The sequence below is a fragment of the Oratosquilla oratoria genome, chromosome 20, assembly GCF_046742065.1.
Source record: "Oratosquilla oratoria isolate Oo_2021 chromosome 20, ASM4674206v1, whole genome shotgun sequence".
Taxonomy (NCBI): domain Eukaryota; kingdom Metazoa; phylum Arthropoda; class Malacostraca; order Stomatopoda; family Squillidae; genus Oratosquilla; species Oratosquilla oratoria.
Window position 1 is genome coordinate 22,207,669 of NC_134796.1, and position 23,409 is coordinate 22,231,077.

Here is a 23,409-nt window from a genome sequence, read left to right on the forward strand (position 1 = left end):
ATGTTGATCCAGAATTCAGTAATAGCTATAATATCGAAATTTTCTATGCATGCTTTACCTCACAGCAAATCAATTTTGTTAATTATGCTCCTGCTATTTGTACGAGGGGTGATCAGAAAGTAATGACAGTCGTACTCGTAGCTGAGAGACTATAAGTGTTGAGGGGGCGGGTAGCAAGGGGCAGCAAGTGTTGCCTATTGTTACATGTTTGAACTTGTCGCTGTTTGTCTAGCTTACATTTTATCATTGCGCTGTGCGATTGCGTCATTGTTGGTTTGCCTCTCTAACCGGAAACATGGATTTTTCGAAAGAAGCCTGCAGATTCTACACCTTCACAAGGTGGAAACTCGGGAAAAAAGCAACAGAGATCAGAGAGGAATTGTTGCAAGTTTTTCCCGAGTCTACTCCATCACTGGAAACTGTTTCCCGCTGGATTCGAGCTTTCGCAGCCGGAAAATCGCAGCTAGAAGATGATCATCGTCCTGGCCGCCCTCGGACATCCGTGACCGAAGCAACGACGGTCCGTGCGCGGGCCATCATTGACGAAGATCCAACTGTTACTCTTCGATTCTTATCCTTGGAGCTCGGTGTCAGTTATGGGAGCGCACATGACATCGTGCATGAACACTTAGGGCTGAGGAAGAAGTGTGCTCGATGGATACCTCATTTGCTTACGGAAGAGCAGAAGAGCGAACGGGTGCGGATTTGTCGTCTATGGCTGGCTGAATTCGAGCCAAATGGTCCGAAACAGTTCTCAGATGTAGCTACCGGAGATGAGTGTTGGATTTCTTTCTTCACCACCAGAGACAAGCAGTCTAACATGGTGTGGTTGAGTGATGAAGAACCTCGACCTCAGATTCTGAAGGAAGGATTTCGCAGCAGGAAGCGCCTTTTCACCATCTTCAATTCACAAGGACCAATGTGTGTGGATGTAATGCCTCAACAGTGTACTATCACAGCCCAGTGCTACACTGATCACGTCCTTCCTCGAGTCCTGGAATATCAGGCCAAGACTGCACCAACCCGTCGCCAATCGCGCCTTTTGCTGCACCATGACAATGCTGCCCCCCACAAAGCTCGCCTCACTGTGCAGTTCCTGGAGCAGCAGGTGATCACACTTCTCCCCCACCCACCCTACTCGCCTGACCTTGCTCCCTGTGATTTTTGTTTTTTTTCCAAAGATCAAGGGTGCGATCGCAGGGAAGCTGTTTCATCGCATCCAAGATCTGGCGCGAGCAGTCAATTCAGAGCTACGAGGTATATCGGCTTCTGAGTACCGTGAGTGCTTCATGAAGTGGCAAAAGAGGATGGAACGTTGCATAGAGGCAGGAGGGGAGTACTTTGAAGGAATGTAGGCCACTATTTGGATTTACCTCTGTACCGTGAAAATATATGGTATCACTGTCATTACTTTTTGATCACCCCTCATATAGTAAACTTTAAGTTTATCTTCCCTCCGCCTGCTTTGGTGATTTTTTACACAGTCCTCTAAGTTGTTTCTATTGCCTAAACTATATTCAGATACTTCCCCCCCTACTCCCACATAATCTACCCGAAAAAACCCTGTAGGATGCCTACTTCTCGCTCAAGGGATTCAGCAAGGAGCCGAAATCCTCTGGGAGACAAGTGCACTCCGTCCCTTGTGTATAGGTGATTCTTACCATAAAAGCAGTCCCAGTTGTTGACAAATGCCCATCCATTGGCCTTACAATGTTTTGCCAGCCTGCAATTCATTGCAATAGCCCTGGAATGCCACATGCCTCCAACTCTACGCCTCGGAAGGATTCCACATACTACAGGAACGCCTCCCCTATTTCTGATCTTGTCTAGCGCATCCCGGTACCGCGCAAATAATTCCTCACTCCCTAACTTACCTATATCATTTCCTCCGGCACTTAAGCAAACTACTGGGTCCTTACCTTCCCCTACTAGACACTCTTCAATCCTATCTCTAACATCTCCTATGCCCGCGCCAGGGAAATACACCTGCGTCCTATGTTTCCTATCTTTGTCGCAGAAAACCCTGTCTAAATACCTCACTTGACTGTCTCCTACTACCAAAATCTTACCTGTGGGCAGGAATCCAGCGTCTGCCCTTTCCTTCTTCTCTTGGATTTCATTAGTTCCTTCTTCCTGCAGATTCGCCAGCACTTGAAACTAGTTTTGCATTTCAGTGGGGCTGGTGAGGACTTTTTTCCACTTTTCCGCATCTTATTTCTCACCGTATTCCATCCATGCTCATCGCTAATTTTGTCTTCCGTATTATGGGCCTTTGAGCGGAGAACTCGATTCTCCTCTTTAAGGCACTTAACAGCATCCTCCAAGGCTTTCATTCTACTAAGTAGAGATTGTACCTCTTTGGCGCTGAACACAGTGACACATTCACTCGCCATATCGCTAACTGAAGCAGCTACCCGGTTGACCTGACCTGAGTGACGACTACTGCTTAATGGGGGAAGGTATAGGAACTGGGTTAGAGGGGGGGAAAGGAGAGATTGGGGATAAAGGAAGGGGAGTACTGATTGGGAATAAGGGCAAAGGGAAATTGGGAGTGGGGAAGGGTGCTGGCCGTGGTTGGGGAGGTGGGAGTGGGGTTACTGGAGGTAGAACATGTCCAAGTGTTTGTGTATTGGTTTGTGTCAGCAAGTGTTGTACAAATGAGGTGGGCCCAGTTTTTGCACATATTGCACTGAACTGAGACCTTTGTCTGTCTGCTCGAAGTAATGGGTTTAGAGCATGTTGGGCATGTGTAATTTGTGGTGGGCCCAGGATTGCTCTCTATATCTCCGGCTAAAAGTAGAAGAAGAGGGGTGATCGCCGGAAAATCACCCTTCCGTGCAGAAAAAACGTAATATTGCATGTTGAGAAAAAGGATTGTGGTACTCCCCAAGGCAGTTGTAGCTCTTCTTGGGGATTGGTGCCACCTGCGTAGAGCCGGTGGCCAGGGCTGGTTGCCGCCGTTTGGCCCCCAACTCTTGGGGTGTGGGGGTGGTCCCACGACATAGACGCTGCGGCTCCAAGACCTGTTTCTTCAGTTGTGGAAAGAAGTGATAGTTGGAGGGGGCCAGGTCTGGGGAGTAAGGCGGGTGGTCTACCAATTTGAAGCCAAAGTTGCATATTTTCCATAGAGTTTCATGTGCTGTGTGTGCTGGTGCATTGTCCTGCAAAAAGAGGACACCATGGCTCAGCTTTCCATGGCATTTCTGCTTCAAAGCTTCATGCAATTCGTCCAACATAGACATGTAGTATTGTGCGTTGATGGTGCGACCCTTTGGCAGGAGTACTCCATATTTGTTCCAGAACACTGAAGCCAGTACCTTTCCAGATGACTTCAGGGTCCGAAACTTCTTGGGACGTGGTGAACCACTGTGTTGCCACTCCATTGATTGCTGCTTGGTCAGGGGATCATAGTGATGAAGCCAAGTTTCATCCATGTGTAGTGCCGTCGATTGATTTAGTGTTTAACCAAGAGCACCTCCAATGGTAGTGATCAGAGATACCCGCATAAGAACGATTTGGGAAATAAAAAAAAATCAAGGTATACGCTGCCACCACCCAATCGTCTATATGGATATATCTGACCATAAATGGAAACTGCTCCTTGTTATTCACGTCTGACTCCGTCCCCTTTCCTCAGGTCGTTCGGGGTTGGTTCTGGGTAGCGAAAAGGCCTATGCCCAAGTGGGGGTAGTAAAAGAAAATAAGCGAAGGTCTGCTATGTGTTAATTATTACACTGAAGCAAAAATATAGTAAGGAAATACAAAAGTATATTGTGGTTTTCTCCAACTAATCTATTGATCCTTACAATATGAAAAATATATGGGTATGCGAGACATTTAATAACACAGTTTTTTCTTTCTTATGGGCATCATAAGTAAGGTCACAGGCACGTGGAAAAACGTAGTTATTTACGCTCCAACCTTCCGGTCACTGTATAAGTCTACTTACAATATTGTGTCTACCTTCAAGCACTGTGTCTACCTTCAACCCCGTATTCTTATTAGAGAACGATCACAGACAGAACTGTACTCTAAATATTACACTCTCATAGCTAATGTATATACGCAAAGTGTTTGTGAAGTACACTCCCTTAAACCCCTTTTTCCATATCTGTTATCGGAATCATTTTTGGCATCAGATTCAAAACTTAATAATAATGATAACTATCTACCTACTATATCTGCACTATATCATTTAACTCACATATTGACATTTGTTTTCATTAATCTTACAGAACGTGTTCATACCTGTTATCGGAATCATTTTTGGCATCAGATTAAAATTTTAGCTGCGCACAAAAAGAACGAGACGGCTATGTGTTCGTATCTATGGGTAAACTACTAACCTCCCTGTTGTATTATTTCGTAAAACTTCATTTCGCTTCTCAACAGAGCCCCTAGCTGCTACAATCTCTCCCTAAACTATTTCTCTAGTGGAATCCTGAACTGAAAGTTGGGAATTTTTCCTTTTACTCTTAAAATTAATGGCCTTAGCTTACGCCTCTGTCCGAACGTTTAGTGACGTCACGGGTGGGCGGAGCTACGGTGCCCCTGCTATGTTCGAGAACATTCTAATGTCGCGTCGAAACTCAGTTTAACCAAAATCAGCCGAAATATATTTGTAGCTATCTCCTATTGTATGTTCTTCTTCAATGATTATAGTAAGGCTCTTTGCCAACACATCTTGATAGGCAGACATAGAATAGAATAAATTCATGGTCTATTAAGGCTCTATTTTCTACTTTGCTTCTTGGTTGAGTAAAACCGTCACGACGTCCATAATACCCAGTCTCTCAAATCAACACTCAAATAAATAAATAAAACGAAATTCCAAAAATAATATCCCTTCAAAATTCCTGTCCTTACATGGCTCTACGCCCCCCCGTAAGAAAAATTCCGCAACATCACGTGAAGGATTCTATTTGGTGTGGTCCAAATCCCTCTGCAAAAGAAAAAAAAATCCATCCTGCATCAGAGAGCGATTATCCTTTTGATAGCTTGACGAGGCACTCTCTCCTCAGCACACTCGTAGGTGTACGAATCTCAGGTGACCCGGGGGTACACCAATTTACTGTGGATGTCTCCGTGGACTTTTCCATCAGTCTTCGTATTGGCTGGATTCCCCAATTGACCTCTTACATACTACTTGACTGGACATGCATAGCCGCTACGACCGAGCTAAGCCACGACTCTCTCTTGTGGATTCGCCCCATGGGTGGCACACTACTTCCCCTTCTGTGGGCTCACCTCTGGGCAATCGGCGATTGTCCACCAGGTCCTGAAGTCCTACACCCCTGTCAAGCGGGCAATTGTGAATTGAGTTGGGTTCATGATCCCAACTCGAGCTAAAGAATTTCCCCATTTTCCAATACTACTCCGAATGTAAGTGCTCGCTAACCATCGTTTGTAGTCCCTCTCCTAGGCTAATATTGACTTCTTTATCCCCCCCCCTAAGTTGACATTTAGTTCCTTCACCTGGCTGTTGCTGAAATTTCCTTTTACAACATATGAAATATATGCATCCTTAATCCTAGGACATCTCAACCTTACACATGTATAAAAGTATAGGTGGGTTACATTTAAGCTTTATGGTCCAATATATAGGAACATTGAGGGCATCTTTGCATTAATTTGCACGAGCATTCGTTTTTCTTTGGACATATACTGGCACGATATGATCCCTACATTTTCTATTGCAGTTAACTACTGTCATCTTAGCACCTTAAATCACTAGATATGGGACCAACTGGTCGGGTTGCTCCAGTTGATTTCTTCAGCATTCCTCGATGAGCCGTCTTGGTGCACGACGCATCCTTGGTGGTAGTATTTCCACTTCCGGGTCTGGGTGGAACTCTTTTGCAACAGGCTCCACCAACCACTCTTCGGAACCAAAGTAAGGTTTCACTTGAGCAGCAGCTCTCCTTGTCTCCTTTCCTGTGAAGGGATTTCTTAGTCCATATACACTATGTCCTGCTACCACCTCTACCACTGTATAGGGTCCTTCCCACTTGGGATTCAGCTTGCGGCAGGTACCCGGCATCGTAGTTTCTTTCCGGATCCATACTAAAGCTCCCACTTCCACTTTTTGCTCGCCTCTCCTGCGGTTAGCCACATTCTGGTACTCCGTTGTCATCTTGTGGTGGGTCTCTCGGATGATTCGATGAGCGATCTCTGCTTCATCTTCCGTTCCATCCACACCGGGGAGTCTGTGTCCGGCTAATCTGGGTGGATGTCTTCCGAAGAAGGCGAAGTAGGGAGTATGTCCAGTGGAGGTGTGTGTGGCTCCATTCATCTTCCTCTGACAGGCCTGCAGTAGACCCGGCCATTGGTTCGGGTGGCCCTGGCAGAGCGTTGCCAGGATGCTCTTCAATGTTCGATGCATCCGCTCCACCATTCCATTCGCTTGGGGATGGTATGGGGTAGTGTAGAGCAGGGTGATTTGCTGTTCTCCACACAACTTCTTGTAAGCCGTGTTGGTGAATTCTGCTCCATTATCTGTTATGATGCTCTCTGGGGTGCCGTAATCTGCGAAGAACTGGGTTAGGGAGTGTAGTATGTGTTGGTGGTGTTTTGTTCTCAATGGGAAAAACCTAACGAACCTACTGTAGTGATCGATTATGGTCAAAATATACCTATATCCCTGCGACCCGGATACCATATCCGTTAGGTCTATGCCTATTCTCTCCATTGCCTTTGTAGCAGGGGGAACCTCTTTGTATTGCTGTGACAACCCTTGTGTACCCTTGAACCTCTGACAAGTAATGCATTTCTTTACAAAATTACATACATCTACCTTTAAATTTGGCCAATAGAACAGCTCCTCCTGGGTTAGATTCCCATTCATGTCTATCTTCCATCCTCGCTCTCGTCTCTTCTTCCTCTCCCGAATTGGATTCCCATTCCGTTTTATTGTTCATTTTTACCTGACTGCCTTTAATTATGTGTAGTTCCACCTTAACACGTCACTTCCCCACACAATCTCATCCTCTATTTCTATATGGGATATATTCTGTCTCTGATGACTGTACTGCCAATCCACAGGGTACACAAGCTTTGTCTAGGTCGACACACAGATAAGTGAGCTTCAGGTTGGTTAATAGCGTAAATCCCACCGCTGCCACCAATAATGTAGTGCCGTCGATTGATTTAGTGTTTAACCAAGAGCACCTCCAATGGGAGTGATCAGAGATACCCGCATAAGAACGATTTGGGAAATAAAAAAAAATCAAGGTATACGCTGCCACCACCCAATCGTCTATATGGATATATCTGACCATAAATGGAAACTGCTCCTTGTTATTCACGTCTGACTCCGTCCCCTTTCCTCAGGTCGTTCGGGGTTGGTTCTGGGTAGCGAAAAGGCCTATGCCCAAGTGGGGGTAGTAAAAGAAAATAAGCGAAGGTCTGCTATGTGTTAATTATTACACTGAAGCAAAAATATAGTAAGGAAATACAAAAGTATATTGTGGTTTTCTCCAACTAATCTATTGATCCTTACAATATGAAAAATATATGGGTATGCGAGACATTTAATAACACAGTTTTTTCTTTCTTATGGGCATCATAAGTAAGGTCACAGGCACGTGGAAAAAACGTAGTTATTTACGCTCCAACCTTCCGGTCACTGTATAAGTCTACTTACAATATTGTGTCTACCTTCAAGCACTGTGTCTACCTTCAACCCCGTATTCTTATTAGAGAACGATCACAGACAGAACTGTACTCTAAATATTACACTCTCATAGCTAATGTATATACGCAAAGTGTTTGTGAAGTACACTCCCTTAAACCCCTTTTTCCATATCTGTTATCGGAATCATTTTTGGCATCAGATTCAAAACTTAATAATAATGATAACTATCTACCTACTATATCTGCACTATATCATTTAACTCACATATTGACATTTGTTTTCATTAATCTTACAGAACGTGTTCATACCTGTTATCGGAATCATTTTTGGCATCAGATTAAAATTTTAGCTGCGCACAAAAAGAACGAGACGGCTATGTGTTCGTATCTATGGGTAAACTACTAACCTCCCTGTTGTATTATTTCGTAAAACTTCATTTCGCTTCTCAACAGAGCCCCTAGCTGCTACAATCTCTCCCTAAACTATTTCTCTAGTGGAATCCTGAACTGAAAGTTGGGAATTTTTCCTTTTACTCTTAAAATTAATGGCCTTAGCTTACGCCTCTGTCCGAACGTTTAGTGACGTCACGGGTGGGCGGAGCTACGGTGCCCCTGCTATGTTCGAGAACATTCTAATGTCGCGTCGAAACTCAGTTTAACCAAAATCAGCCGAAATATATTTGTAGCTATCTCCTATTGTATGTTCTTCTTCAATGATTATAGTAAGGCTCTTTGCCAACACATCTTGATAGGCAGACATAGAATAGAATAAATTCATGGTCTATTAAGGCTCTATTTTCTACTTTGCTTCTTGGTTGAGTAAAACCGTCACGACGTCCATAATACCCAGTCTCTCAAATCAACACTCAAATAAATAAATAAATAAATAAAACGAAATTCCAAAAATAATATCCCTTCAAAATTCCTGTCCTTACACATGGTGACAAAGAAAGCCATAAAATTGGCCATCCCCACTGCAAACTGGTCCAAAATTGCCTTTAATGTTGTCACTTTGATGCGCTTCTGATATGCGTTCAGGCATTTCAGCACCCATTTTGCAGAAAGCTTTCTTATGTCCAGAATGTTGTGGATGACGTGGCCAATTGTTTCACATGGACTCCCTAGAGTCTCAGCTATGACTTTAGCTGAAATCCGGCAGTCTTCGAGAATCATGACCTGCACAGCTTCAGCTTTCTCCTCTGTGGCTGCGGAAGTTGGCTGTCCTGACCTCGGAAAAACCAGTCCAAAACCTTGACACTCACATTTTCACTGTAGAGTATGATGGGCAGTCATCCTTCAAGATGTCCTTCATCTCGCCATGAATTTTTACCGCCCCTTTGCCGTGCAAGAAGAGGAACTTCATGACTGCCTGTGCTTCAATTTGACCAAAATCCACTGTAGGTGCTGCCAGCATGTGTTGAACCTGCAAAAAGAAAAAAGATATATTGTGTACCATCATGATTTTTTTTGCCTATCTTCTAAATAGCTGTCCTACCTCCCATGTAAAAGTAACAGCTCTACCATTTCATGATATCCTTAAAGCCAGGAACTTTTCAGCACCCCTTGTATGTTTAAAAGAGGGTAGAGTGCCAGAGAGCTGGAGGAGTGCCTGTATAGTTCCACATTACAAGAGAAAGAGAAAATGGGAACAAGTGTGAGTATAGTAGTTTCAGAGGGATCAGCTTGTTAGGTGTAGTGGGGAAGACTTATGGGAGGGTCTTGATTAAGAGGATTAGGAGAGGAACAGAGGGAGTAATTGGTGAAGAATGGTATGTTTAAGACAGGTAGGGGTTGCATAGATAAGATTTTTGTGGTTGTTGTTGTTGTTGTCGTTCCCTAGACTGTCTGTCCGAGCAGTCCCGTCTCCCCAAGGAAGGCCACAGCCGAAACTGGGTTTTCCCACAAATCCTTTATAGAGTGTATGTTGTGTTGTTTGCGTGCATGATTGTGTATAATGCAGTCTTCCATTATGTGTTGTATGGTATGGGGTGAAGTGTTACATCCTGGGCAGCTGTTCACAACACGGTCGTCCAGCCTCTTCTGGTAGCTTAGAAGTGCTGGGTGGTGACCGCATCGCAGTCTGGCCAAGTGGACTCTGTCCTTACGTGGGAGAGAGGATTCAGAAGGGTGGATATCAGGGGGTCTGGCATGCAGCAGTGTGTTGTCTTTCAGTGTGTTAATGGAGCGGTGAGTGATATGATTATGAATATGTTTCCGGAGGCTGGTATTTGGTGGTTGTGGAGGAAGAGAAGAGAGTATCTGTGTGTAATAAAGGTCTTTGGGTGTAGTTTTAATGTTTCTTGGTGTGTGTGGGTGTTCTGCTATGTAGTGTAGCGGGTGTGATGTGTTTGTGGTGGCTGCAGCAAGTGTTTGTGTGCCTCTCATGTCGAGGTGGTCCTTGACTTTGAGGACTTTTGTTTCATGGTGTAAATGGTCTGTAGGTGATGTATTTGTGCAGCCTGTAATTGTTTTTAGGGCTTTGTTTTGTATGATTTGAAGGGTGTTGTGGTGTGTCTCACTGAGATTAGGAGCCCATGCAGGACTCGCATAATTCATCACTGAGCGTATGCATTGTTTGTATATTGTTATATTAGTTTCTTTGTTTTGTCCAAATGTTGTTCCAGTGATTGACTTAAGTGCGTTAAGTCTAGGTGTGCATTTGTTTTTTATGTTTGTGAGGTGTTGTTTGAAAGACATGGATGTATCGTATGTTACACCAAGAATTTTCGGTGTGTTTGTGTGTGGTATTAGAGTGTTGTTGATGTAGAGATGAGGTATGTATTTGTGTTCTTTTGTCCAGTTGGTGAGAAGTGTTGCTGTAGATTTGGTTGGAGCTATTTTGAGTCTGTTTGTGATGAACCATGTGTTGAGTGTGTCAAGGTAAGGCTGGATTATTTCTGCAGCTTTGTCTGTGTTACGATGTGTGCATGTGATTGTTATGTCGTCTGCGTAGGAAGAGATTTGTATTTCTGAGGTGTCTGGCGTGGGTAAGTCATGCATGTATAGATTAAATAATGTGGGGGATAGAACTGAGCCCTGTGGTACTCCGTTCTTAATGTTTCTGATGTGCGATGATTGGCCATTATATGACACATGAGCATTCCTGCCTGCCAGATAATTGGCCAGCCATCTTTTGGTGTTATTGTGCATGTCTGTGTTATATATTTTATTTGTTAGGTTGTGGCGGGGGATAGCATCAAAAGCTTTACTAATGTCCAATGTTATAAGAAGTGTTCTGTGGTGGGGCCTATCTGAATTGATGCCATCTAAAATTCTTTGTGTGAGGTTTGTCAGAAGAGTGTTTGTGGAGTGTAGTGGCCTAAAACCGTGTTGTGAGTCAGCAAGGGGAATATATGGTGTGACAAGTTGAAGTATTAGGCGTTCAATGACTTTAGAGGGGGTGCAGAGAAGCGTGATTGGGCGGTGCGATGTTGGGATTGTTGGGTCTTTGTTCGGTTTTGGAATGGTGATTATTTTACCATGCTTCCAGATGTCGGGTATAGTGTTGTGTGAATAGCTGTAGTTTGCAATGTTTGTGAGTGCGTGTATACCTTGTGATCCAATGTGTTTTAGGTGGATGTTGCTTATGTTATCAGGGCCACAGGCAGATGAGTGCTTGAGACTATGCATTATGAGTTTTGTCTGACTGTCTATGAAGGGTGTATAGTCTGAGTCTGTGGGAAAGTCTTTCTTACGTCGAATGGTGCGTCGGTCGTCAGGGTGAGATGTAAGATGGCTCGTCTGTGCAAAATGACGTATGAGTGCGTTTGCTTGTTGTCTGTTTGAGGGTAGATTATCTGTTGTTGTTATTATTGCTGCGTGAGAGCGTGTAGTGTTAGTGTTGGATAGTGTGATGCTGTTGAGTGTTTTGTACAATTTGCTGGTGTTTGTTTTGTGATCAAGTGTATTGATAAAGTTTTGCCAATTTTGTGTTTTTTGTTCATGTATTTTATTGGCAATCACAGTGTTTAGTGTTTGTATTTGGTCTGCTATGTTTTGAGGGATAGGTGTGGGGGTATCGTGTTTAAGTGTGTCACGTTGTCTGATGAGGCCTTGGATTTCTGGTGTGAAGTTGGGGTTGTGTGATTTTCTGTTGCCTCTAGGGATGTATCTCTTGTCTGCGTTTTGTATGATTGTATTAAAAGCGTGCACAGCATTGTTTATGTTTGTGATTGGTGTACTGTTAAGTGTTTCAAAATGTTGTTCTGTCTCTTCAGTAAAGGCTTCCCAGTTAGCTCTCTTGTAATTGGTGTAAGTGTGTCTGTGGCCAGCTGGGGTGCATCTTGTTTTGGTGGTGATGATGATTGGAAGGTGGTCAGAACCAAGGGCTCCGACCACTCTCCATGATGTTGTTGGGGTTAGGCAGGGGGAGCAAAAGGTGATATCAGGAGAGGAGGGAGTGTAGAGGGCTTGGTATGGGATATGTGTATGATTATGCGTGTTGTTCATGATAGTCAATGAGTCGAATTGAGTCTGTATATCAAGCCCTCTGTCTGTGTCAGGGTTGTCGACAAACCAGGCAGACGACTTGGCGTTGAAGTCACCACCCATGATCAGGTTGGGGATTGAGGTTAGTTGGCTGAGTTGAGGTCTGAAGGTGTTTGGAACTGTGGGGGATGATTGGGGGGGAATGTACATGTTAACTATTGTTAGTGTTGAATTGTTGCCTGTGCGGATACGAATGGATTGGGTTTCTGTTGTGTTATCTGTGGTAGGGAGGAGAATTTTGGTTGTGGCACTTGTGTCCACAAAACAGATGGAATGGTGGATCAGGGTGATGAGTCCACCGCCATTGCCGTCAGTCCGGTCTTGTCTGATGGTGGTGTAATTATGAAATGATGGTGTTTTGTGTGAGTGTCTTAATTTTGTTTCTTGTAGAATTGCAATGTGTATGTTGTGTTGTTTAAGAAAGTGTTCAAGTTCATGTTTTTTAGTGTTAATACCGTCAATGTTGTGTTGTAATATGTTGATGTTGTGTGTTTTGTATGTGTTGTATGTTGCCGTTTGGGGTTGAGGTTGGGGTGGTAGTGGGGAAGGTGTAGGATCTGGGTCAGAGGGGGGGAAAGGAGAGATCGGGGATAAAGGAAGGGGAGTACTGATCGGGGGTAAGGGCAAAGGGAAATTGGGAGTGGGTAAGGGTGTTGGCTGTGGTTGGGGAGGTGGGATTGGGGTTACTGGAGGGCAGGTAGAACATGTCCAAGTGTTTGTGTATTGGTTTGTTTCAGCAAGTGTTGTACAAGTGAGGTGGGCCCAGTTTTTGCACATATTGCACTGAACTGAGCCCTTTGTCTGTCTGCTCGAAGTAATGGGTTTAGAGCATGTTGGGCATGTGTATTTTGTGGTGGGCCCAGGATTGCTCTCTACATCTCCGGCTAAAAGTAGAAGAAGAGGGGTGATCGCCGGAAAATGACCCCTCAGTGCAGAAAAAACGTAACATTGTGTGTTGGAAAAAAAAGGATTGTGGTACTCCCCCAGGTAGGCATAGCTCCTCCTTGGGGATCGGTGCCATCTGCGTAGAGCTGATGGCCAGGGGTAGTTGCTGCTGATTGGCCCCCAACTCTTGGGGTTGGGGGGTGGTCCCACGACGTAGACGTTGCAGCTCCAGGACCAGATTTTTGTGGTAAGAAAGGTATGTGCAAAAGCTTTAGGGAAAAGTAAGGATGATTTTTTGGCTTATGGATTTGGAAAATCCATAAAATGGAGAAAAGTGGGAGGTGAACCAGCTGTTATTTGTGGACGACAATGTGTTTGTAGCAGGATCAGAGGAGGGATTGAGGAAGTTGGTGACAGAGTTAGGGAGAGTGTGTGAAAGAAGAAAGCTGAAGATAAATGTGGGTAAAAGTAAGGTGATGAGATGTACAAGGGGTGAAAGTGGCAGCAGACTGGAAGTGAGCATTAAGGGAGAGCGACTGGAGAAAGTGGATGATTTTAGATACTTGGGAGCAAATGTGGCAGGAAAGGGAGGAGTGGAGGTGGAGGTAGAATGTAGATTGAGAGAAGCTAGTAAATGCCTTGGTGGATTAAAAAAGTGTAATGAGGAATAGACATTTGGGAATGGATGCTAAGAGGAGACTGTATGAAGGAGTGATTGTGGCAAAAGCACTGTATGGAATGTAAGAGAGGAAGAGAGGAGTTTGAATGTGTTTGAAATGAGGTGTCTAAGAAGTATAATGGGGGTTACTAGGCTAGATAGAGTGAGAAATGAGGAGGTAAGGAGGAGAACAGGGGTGGTAAGGGAGTTGGGAGATAGGGTTGATGAAAGAGTATTAGGATGGTTTGGACACATGTAAAGAATGAATGAAGAAAGACCAGTAAAAGAGGTGTGGAAAGTAGATGTGGAGGGATGTAAAGAATGAATAAAGAAAGACCAGTAATAGAGGTATGGAAAGTAGATGTGGAGGGAGTGAACATGAGGGGGTGACCTAGGATGAGGTGGATGGATGGGGTGATAGGGGCTCTGGGGAAGAGGGGAATGTCTGTTGAGGAAGGACGGGAGAGGACAGAAGACAGGGGTGAATGGAGAATGGTTGTATATGGATGATGTGATGCATGAGGTGGAATGGGTGGGGGGATGGGGGATGAGGTAGTATGTGTGAGAAAAATTTGACACAGCCCCGTCTTCTCCTTTTCTGCATGAGGGGACGGAGAGGGGGGGTCACCGATGTAATGAAGCGGCCTTGCTGTGGATGTGCTGTGTCTTGCAACACCGCCTCTGACCCAGGGCAGTGGACAGGGTGCAGGGATGACCCGTCATCCAGGAGGTGCCAATATAAGAGGGAGGGGAGTGGAGTGTATTTGGGATGGAATGGGTGGGAATGGTTATTATGCCTATTTCTTTTTGGCTACCACCCTTGTAAGGGGTGAGAGAGGCTTTGGTATATGTATGTATGTAGTAGAGCTTGAGTTAGGATTAGAAATGGAGAGAGTGAGTGGTTTGAGGTAAAGGTTGGACTATGTCAAGGATGTGTTATGTCACCTTGGCTCTTCAATTTATACATGGATGGGATGGTGCAAGAGGTAAGCAAGGGTGGTGGGTCAGGGATTGGAGATGGTCAAACAAAGTGGAGAAAAATGGAATATAAGCCAGTTGTTTGCTGACGACACTGTGGTTGTATCAGGATCAGACAGAGGGATTGAGGAAGTTAGTGGCAGAGTTTGGGAAGGTGTGTGAAAGAAGGAAGTTGAGATAATGTGGGTAAAAGTGAGGTGCTGAGATGTACAAGATGAGAAAGTGGCAAAAGACAGGAAAGTATTAAGGGAAAGAGATTGAGGAAGTGGATAGTTTTAGATACTTGGGTGCAAGTGCGGCGGGAAAAGGAATGGAGGTAAAATGTAGATTGAGAGAAGTGAGTAAATGCCTTGGTGGATTAAAAAGTGTAATGAAAAATAGACATTTGGGAATGGCTGCTATGAGGAGATTGTATGAAGGAGTGGTTGTACTGACAGAAGTGTATGGGGCACAAACATGGAACATAAGAGAGGAAAAGACGAGTTCGAATGTGTTTGAGATGAGGAGCCTTAGAAATATGTTAGGGATTACAAGGCTGGATAGAGTGAGAAACGAAGTGAGGAGGAGAACAGGGGTGGAAAGGGAGTTGGGAGATAGGGTTGATGAAAGACTATTGGGATGGTTTGGACACATGGAAAGAACGAGTAAAGAAAGACTTGTGAAAGAGGTGTGGAAGGAGTGAACATGAGGGTGACCTAGGATGAGATGAATTGATGGGGTAAAAGGGGCATTGGGAAAGAGGGTAATGTCTGTTGGGGAAGGACAGGAGAGGACATAAGATAGGGGTGAATGGATAATGGTTGTGTATGGATAATGCTGTGATGCATGAGGGGGAGTGGGTGGGTGATGGAGGTTAGGGAGTATGTTTGAAAAATAAATTGATGCATCCCAAAGAGACTTCTTCCAGTCTTCTCCTTTTCTGCTTGAGGGGATGGAGAGGGGGGCTTGCCAATTTAATGAAGCATCCTTGCTGTGGATGTGCTGTGTCTTGTGACACTGCTTCTGACCCAGGGCAGTGGACAAGGTGCAGGGATGACCCGTCATCCAGGAGGTGCTAAGATAAGAGGGAGGGTGGAGGGGTGTGGAGTGTATTCAGGGATGAAATGGGTGGGAATGATTTTATGCCTTTTCCTTTTTGACTACCTCCCTAGTAAGGAGGAAAAAGCCTTGGTATATGTATGTATGTTCTATAGTGATAGTACATTTCCCTGTTGATCCTCTCCACTTTTCACTGTCATCTTTTCCCACCAGATTTCTTTGCAGTTAAAATCTCCCATAAGTACTGCATTACCTCAATCCTTCAGCATCCATGCAGGGATGTCTCATTATCCAGGAGGTGCCAAGAGGGAGGGAAGGGGGTAGATGAGAGTGGAGTATGTTGGAGATGGAATGGGTGGGAATGGTTTTTATGTCGCCTTTTATGTGAATACCTCCCTTGTAAGGGGGGGGGGTGATCCTTTTGTATATGTAAGTCATACATGAGTTACCCCAAGTTATGTGAACTGGATTGATCACCTTTTCAATGTTTATTATTACTCAAAAGTAAAAGAGAATGAGTAATACAGCAGTGACTGTATTTCATAATGTGAGTAGTGTATTTTACCTAGTTGTATTATACGGGAAGAGAGCTATGCTCGTGGTGACCCATCTTTGTGTCTATCAGCATCAAGTTTTTTCTTAAAATCTTGAATAGTGTTTGCACACATTGTTTCATTGTCTAATTTATTCCAAGTATCCATCACTCTGTGTGGAAAGCTGTTCCTTTTCAAATCTCTTCTGTAACTATCCTTTTTTAGTTTCTTTTCATGTCCTCATGTTTCACCATTATCCCATATTAACAAGTCATTCTTATCTAAGACTTCCATTCCTTTCATTATTCTATAGATAGTCAGCAAGTTTCCTCTTTCCCTTCTTCGTTCCAAAGTTGATAATTCTAGTTTGGACAGTCTTTGCGCATATGTCATTTGGGGAAGAGTTGGTGCTAGTTTTGTTGTTGCTCACCTCTTCACCAGTTTTGTAATCTTTCAATATTCTGTTTTTACTCTCCAAATTCCATTATACTACATTTCTTTATATTGAATTTTGCTTCCCACTTTTGAGTCCAATTCCAGATCTTGTCCAAAGCTTGTTGCAAAATTGTTGCAGTGTTCCTCCATTTTTTCCTTCTTTAGTATCTTTGCAAATTTGTGATGTAAATTACATGGCAGTCACTGCTGCGCATGAGAAATTGAGTCATACTGAAGTGGTTTAAGGGTGAAAGGCTAGTGGAAGTTAAAAACCTTTTAGTATTTAGAGTCACATGTAATTTTTAATGAAGGAGTTGGAATGAAATTAAGTTACAGAATAAGGGAGGCAAATGTTCAGAATGAAAGCTGATGAGAAATAGGTGTCTGGGAATAAAGATAAAACTACAAGGGTGTGAATATGCCTATAATACGGTATGGAACAGACTTGAAATATGAAGGAGGCAGAATGGAAGATATAAATTTTCAGATGAAATGTTATGTGATGGGATGGATGGGTGAGATTTAGTGTTACTGCCTTGAACTGTGGGCTTATTGGGGTTTTGTCTCAGTAGGTGTTTTATTGGGGTCTCCAGAACTAGCAAAAATTTGGATGTTCTCATCAATCAACATGCAACAGGACTGCATAGGACTCCTGAAGTCCACATCTAGAAGTGCAGGCCCAAGGGGCCAGTACCTTCACTCCTGCAAAAGAATGAATGCTAGATATTATTGATAAATTAAGTGTAAATGTAACTAAAAGAATAATGTTTCATTTCAGGATCAAATGAAAATGATTGTTGAGGAAGTTGCAGAAATGCGTAATATAAAAGCAACTGAAAAGGTGTGTGTCATACAATGTGGTTGTATATTTCTTGTATTTTATTATTCTATTTATTATTATTTTTAGATATACAAGCCCCTGGCTTCGCCAGCCCGGCTGCGCCGAGGGGCTTGGCCTGCGGCGCACCTCGCTTCGCTCGCGGAGGGCTACGCCCCACCTTCAAACAAAGGCTATAAAATAGCAACTGTAAATTATTCACCTCTTTTATTTTTGTCATTTGTGTTTTTTAGAAAAATATTTTTATTTAGACTTACGCCCAAGATCCGCTCGAGTCCCAAAGATCTGCTCGAGCCCTCAAGATCCGCTTGAGTCCCAAAGATCTACTCAAGTCCTCTAGATCCGCTCAAGTCCCAAAGATCCGCTCGAGTCCTCTAGATCCACTCGAATCTCAAAGATCCACTCGAGTCCTCTAGATCCGAAGGAGAAGAAGAAGAAGACAAAGAAGAAGAAGAAGAAGACGAAGAAGAAGAAGAAGAAGACGAAGAAGAAGAAGAACACGAAGAAGAAGAAGAAGAACGCGAAGACGAAGAAGAGGAGGAAGAAGAAGAACGCGAAGAAGAAGAAGAACGCGAAGAAGAAGAAGAACGCGAAGAAGAAGAAGAAGAGGAAGAATACCACCTGACCCCGACTTCTTCTTCTTCTTCTTCTTCTTCTTCTTCTTCTTCTTCTTCTTCTTCTTCTTCTTCTTCTTCTTCTTCCTATTGGACAACCTTACACCCACCCGATGTCCCCAAAATACCACGGATTTAAAAACGGGAAAAACTGGAAAGACTTTATTTTTTAAGTTACATTGATATATATATATATATATATATATATATATATATATATATATATATATATATATATATATATATATTTACAATATCCGTCCTTCCAATTCTCTCAAACCCTCCCTCTTTCCTTCTCTCCTACCCTTTCCTTTCCTATCCTTTCCTATCCTCTCCACTCCTTCCATCATCTCTTCTCCCTCTCCTTTCCCCTCCCTCCCTGTCCCCCCACATTCCCCCTTTCATCTTGGCCTCTTTTTCATTCATCTGCAAAGAGTGAAGAGAGAGGGAACATGAAATGGATGTTGGCTGAGTAAAGAGTGGGTGTATGCCTTGAATAGGCCACCTCCTTTTAAGGAGAAAAAAGTATTTTTGAATATATAGGTAACATACCACAGTGACATTATAGTCCCACCTTCACTTCATACCACATATCCTTCACATGGGAGCAATAAATACATGCCACCAGACCTCTGGCACACATTAAACAGTTTCACAGGCCAGTCTACTATAACATTCCCTTTGTCAGGTATTTCATATGATACCCATATAACCCAAGTTAAGATTTTATAACTTTCAATGCACTTTGTATATCATCTTTTCCTATAGACCTATCATTCTCTTCTCTCATCAGTCACTTTTGTGGCATCACCAAGTAATAGATATTTATACCCATTTTTCATTTTTCTACAGCAAGTTGCAGAACCTGTGACAAGGGAGGAAGAGACAACAGAAGGGCAGAGCTCCCTTGATATTCAGTCAGGTAAGGACTGTATGTTGTACCTGGGTTTTGAGTGTGTATTTACCTAGTTGTATTTTACGGGAAGGGGAGCTATGCTCGTGGTGTCCCGTCTACATATCTCATTTTATTTAAACTATTTTTAAATTCATGTATTGTTTTTGCACACACCACTTTCTCATCAAACTTGTTCCAACTGTCTATTATTCTGTGAGGAAAGCTGTTTTTTTCACATCTCTTCTACAGTATAGCTGTCTTTCTTGATTTTCATTCTGTGCCCTCTTGTATTTCCATCATCCCATTTTATCAGATTCTCTCTATCAATAATTTCTATGCCTTTCATGATTCTGTAAATAGCCATCAAATCTCCTCTCTCTCTTCTTTGCATTAGTGTCTGTAGTTCAAGTTTTGCTAGTCTCTCTTCATATGATAGTTTTGAGAGTGTTGGTGCCAATTTTATAATTGCTCTTTGTATTCTTTCAAGTTTTTTTATACATTTTTTTTGCCCTTGGTGACCACATCGTTGCAGCATATTCCAATCTTGGTCTTTTCAGAGTGATTAGAATTTTCTTCACCATTTCTTCAATGCAACTTTGATTGTTCTTATTAAATTATAAGTTTCTCCAAAAATCTTATTTATATGTTTCTCAGGTGACATATTCATAACAATGACTCCCAGGTCTTTTTCATTTTCTACTTTTTTTATTCCTTCTTCTCCCAATTTATATGCTCCTGTTATTCTGTTTTTGCTTTTTCCAAATTCCATTATACTACACTTTTTAGTGTTGAACTCCATCTCCCACTTCCTACTCCATTCCCTTACTTTATTTAGATCACTCTGTAGTGACTCTCAATCTGCTTCCGTGTTCACTTTTTTTAATAGTTTTGCATCATCTGCAAAGAAGCTTATATAACTTTTAATTTCTTCATCCATATAATTAATATATATAGCAAACATTATTGGGGCCAGAACTGTTCCTTGTGGAACACCACTTATTACGTCATCCCGTTTTGAGTGCTTGTCTCTTATCACTACTCTCATTTTTCTTTCTTGCAAAAAGTCTTCCATCCATTTAAGCAGTTTGCCCTGTATTCCTCCTTCATATTCTAATTTCTTAAGCAACTTCTTATGTGGTACTTTGTCTAAGGCTTTTTTTAGGTTAAGAAATGCACAATCAGCCCATCCATCTCTTTCTTGTATTATATCTATTAGCCTTGAATAGAAACATATTAAATTAGTGACGCATGGTCGTCCTTGTCTGAATCCAAATTGTCTTGGATTAAGCACACTGGTTTTTTTTTTTTTTTTCTAAATATTTTACCCATTTACTTTTGATAATTCTTTCACAAATTTTTGCTATTGTACTTGTTAGAGAGACTGGTCTATAGTTGGTAGGTTCTTCTTTATTACCTCCTTTATATATAGGTACTATATTTGCTTTTTTCCAATCTTCTGAAACTTTTCCTTCTTTCAAGGAACTATTTATTATGCTATGTATTTTGTCTGCCAGTTCATTTTTGCATTCTTTCAAAATCCAGTTTGCTATTTCATCTGGTCCATGCAATTTTCTAACATCAAGATTACTCAAGTGTTTCATTATTTCATTCTTTGTTCCTTCTATTTCTTTCATAGGGGGGACTTTCTCTTTCCATTTGATCTCTTCCGGTTGTATATTCTCCCTTGTAAACACTGATTTAAAATGCTTGTTCATAATTTCCGCCATTTCTATTTCCTCTGTGTATTCAACTCCTCCTTGTCTTAATTTCTCCAAGTCTTGTTTGTTTTTCAGTTTGATGTTTACAAATCTGTAAAATAGTTTTGGTTGATCTTTACATTTTTCTATGACATCTTTTTCATATTTTCTCTTTTCTTCTCTGCACGCTTTTACATATTCATTTCTATAACAAGTATATATTTTCCATTTTCAGGTCTTTTGTCTTTCTTCAATTTGGTCCAAGCTTTTTGTCTCTTTTGTCTTTTAACACTCCATAACTTTTGTTGTACCAGCACTTTACATATTCTTTTTCTTGTTTTTGTCTTGGGACATACTTTTCCACTCCTTTTTTTATAGATTTTTGTCCAAATATTCCATTTCTCTTTTACTGTTGTATCTTCTGTGTGTATTCTTTCCCAGTTTTCATTTAACGAATTCTCTTATTTTATAAAAAAAAAAAAATTCATACATCATTCTTCCTTTTCTATATTGTTCATTTCTTTTCATGTATTTTTTCTCATTTAGTTCTAGTTCTATCAATATGTGGTCACTTTTACTTATTGGTGCCTGGTATTCTATCTTTTCCACTATTTCAGGTTCTGATGTGATTATTAGGTCTAGTCTCGATTGTTCTTCTTCATTTCTATACCTAGTGTTCTCTTGGATCCATTGTGTCATTGTGTGGTCAATAATCATCTCAAGTAGAACATTTCCCCATGAGTCTTCTCCACCCTTTACGGTCATCTCTTCCCAGCAGACTTCTTTGCAATTATAGTCGCCCATCATAACTATTCTTCCTCCATCTTCCATTATCTTGTTTAGTGTTATTCTTGTGTCCTCTAACATACTTTTATGTTCACTCTCTTCCCATGAGGCTGTTTTTGGGGGCACGTAGATTGTTACAAACTTTCTGCTCTTCTTATCTCTGTCTTCTACTTCTATCATAATCATCTCTACTGTATTCTTTCCATATGTGACACTCTTCACATTTATATCCTTCTTAGTCAGGAACATAACTCCACCCCCATGTTTTATCTCTGTTTCTAATCCAATAATTAAATGCATTGTGTCCTGTGCTGTTGGGTGGTAGTGGACCTTTAAATTTTGTCTCAACAATTCCCATTATGTCCGGACCTTTTTCCTTCAGAAACTCGTTCAGTTCATTCAGTCCTGTTATCAATCCATCTATATTTGTGTAGGATACTTTTAACTTTCTGTTATTTCCATTGTATTCTCTGTTTCTTTTTTGTTTCTGTTATGGTCCATTTCTTCAATTTCATATTCATTATTCTCCAGTAGAATTCTTGTTTTTCTGACTCCGTTCTGTTCTCGTTTTTTTCTTTAGCTTCTTTCCTTTTCATTTTTTCTTCCTCTCTTTCCACTTTATTCATTTCTCTTTTTATCCATACCTTTTTATATTGTTCACTTGCTGCTAGCTTCCCTGTTTTTGCTAAGATATTCTCTGCTGTTGTTTGTGATCTGAATTTAATCTTAATTGGTCTGGTCTTATCTGTACTATAGTTTCCGAGTCTAAACTTCTCTTTAATTTGTTTCATTATATCAGGTTGATCTTCCGGAACTAATTCTAGTAATCTGCTTACTTTTTCATTTTCCTCCTTGATTCTTGTGGTTCTATCTGGGTTATGTTTCTCTTTCATTCCTAATATAATTATACATTTCTTTTTATCTGCTAAGTCTCTTACAATATTCTCCTTCAGTCTCATCACTTCGATAACTGAGTCTTCAGTTTGTTCTTTCATTTGCTGTTTAATTATATCAGTAAATGCAACTCTACTATTTACCTGTATTTTCTTCCACCCCTGTGCCTCTTTTGCTATGGCCTCTTTATTGTCTTTATTGTTCCTTTTTAATTCTTCATTCTCCTCTTTTACTTCTATTAACTGTCTTTTTAGTTCTTCTATTTTGTCAGTTAAGTTTTTGTTCGCCTTCTCTAGTTCTTCCAATTTTTCAACCCTTTCTGCAATTTTTGACATACTACCGAACCTAATCTCCCAATGTTTGGTCATTTGTTCAAGTTTTTCCTCCAGTTTTGCCAGTCGGGGGAGGTTGGTATCTGCCCCCCCCCCTCATTAAATCCATGGAAATTATTATCCTCACCTTCTATTGTGCTGCTCTTATCTATGTTTCTAATCTTTTTTACATTTTTGTTAGTCCCTTCATCGTCACTAAATTGCTCTGGCCCACACTTGTTTACATGGCGTCTGCCTGCCTGGACCAAGTCCTCTCTTTCCTCATTTCCTTCCATTTCCCTCAGTAATCCCTCCCCTTCTCCCTTTTCCTCACTTTTCCACTACACCATGAGCAATCCCCTTCCCTGTAAATACAATAGGTACTTCCTTTGCATTGAGATCCACGACTATTTCACTTTTTCTTCAGGACGTCAATCCTCGCCGTCCGTCCGAAGTGTGTGTGTGTGTGTGTATTATCTCTCCCCAACTTTGTGCATAAGCTGTGATTGACTCATAAGTTGAAATGGTTTTGCACTATTCTCTTGTCTTTGTGTTATAATTCAGAATGGTCTCTTGGTAGTGATTAGTATTTTGGTTCTGGAAATTTAAGTAGAGACTTGCTCTTACACTTAAGGATACAAATTTCATATTGTATAAATAGCTCTTTATTGATCATTTATTAATAGTATTTCAAATATTTTTACAAAGTTCCATTTTCTAATAATTT

General features: G+C 41.7%; 1 protein-coding gene across 15 annotated transcripts in view; it reads left to right on the forward strand.

Annotated features, from left to right (window-relative positions):
• LOC143036396 (E3 SUMO-protein ligase RanBP2-like) overlaps positions 1-23,409 on the forward strand; it is a 381,916-nt gene that overhangs the window by 95,001 nt on the left and 263,506 nt on the right. For 14 of the 15 annotated variants that reach the window (XR_012967350.1, XM_076203706.1, XM_076203712.1 and 11 more), the window contains exons 14-15: positions 17,426-17,488; positions 18,952-19,021. Coding sequence is in view for 14 of the 15 variants with exons in the window: in XM_076203706.1 (XP_076059821.1) it covers positions 17,426-17,488; positions 18,952-19,021 (133 nt within the window). In the remaining variant the exon portion in view is untranslated. The remainder of the gene's footprint in view (positions 1-17,425; positions 17,489-18,951; positions 19,022-23,409) is intronic. The other variant, XM_076203713.1, reaches the window with a different exon arrangement.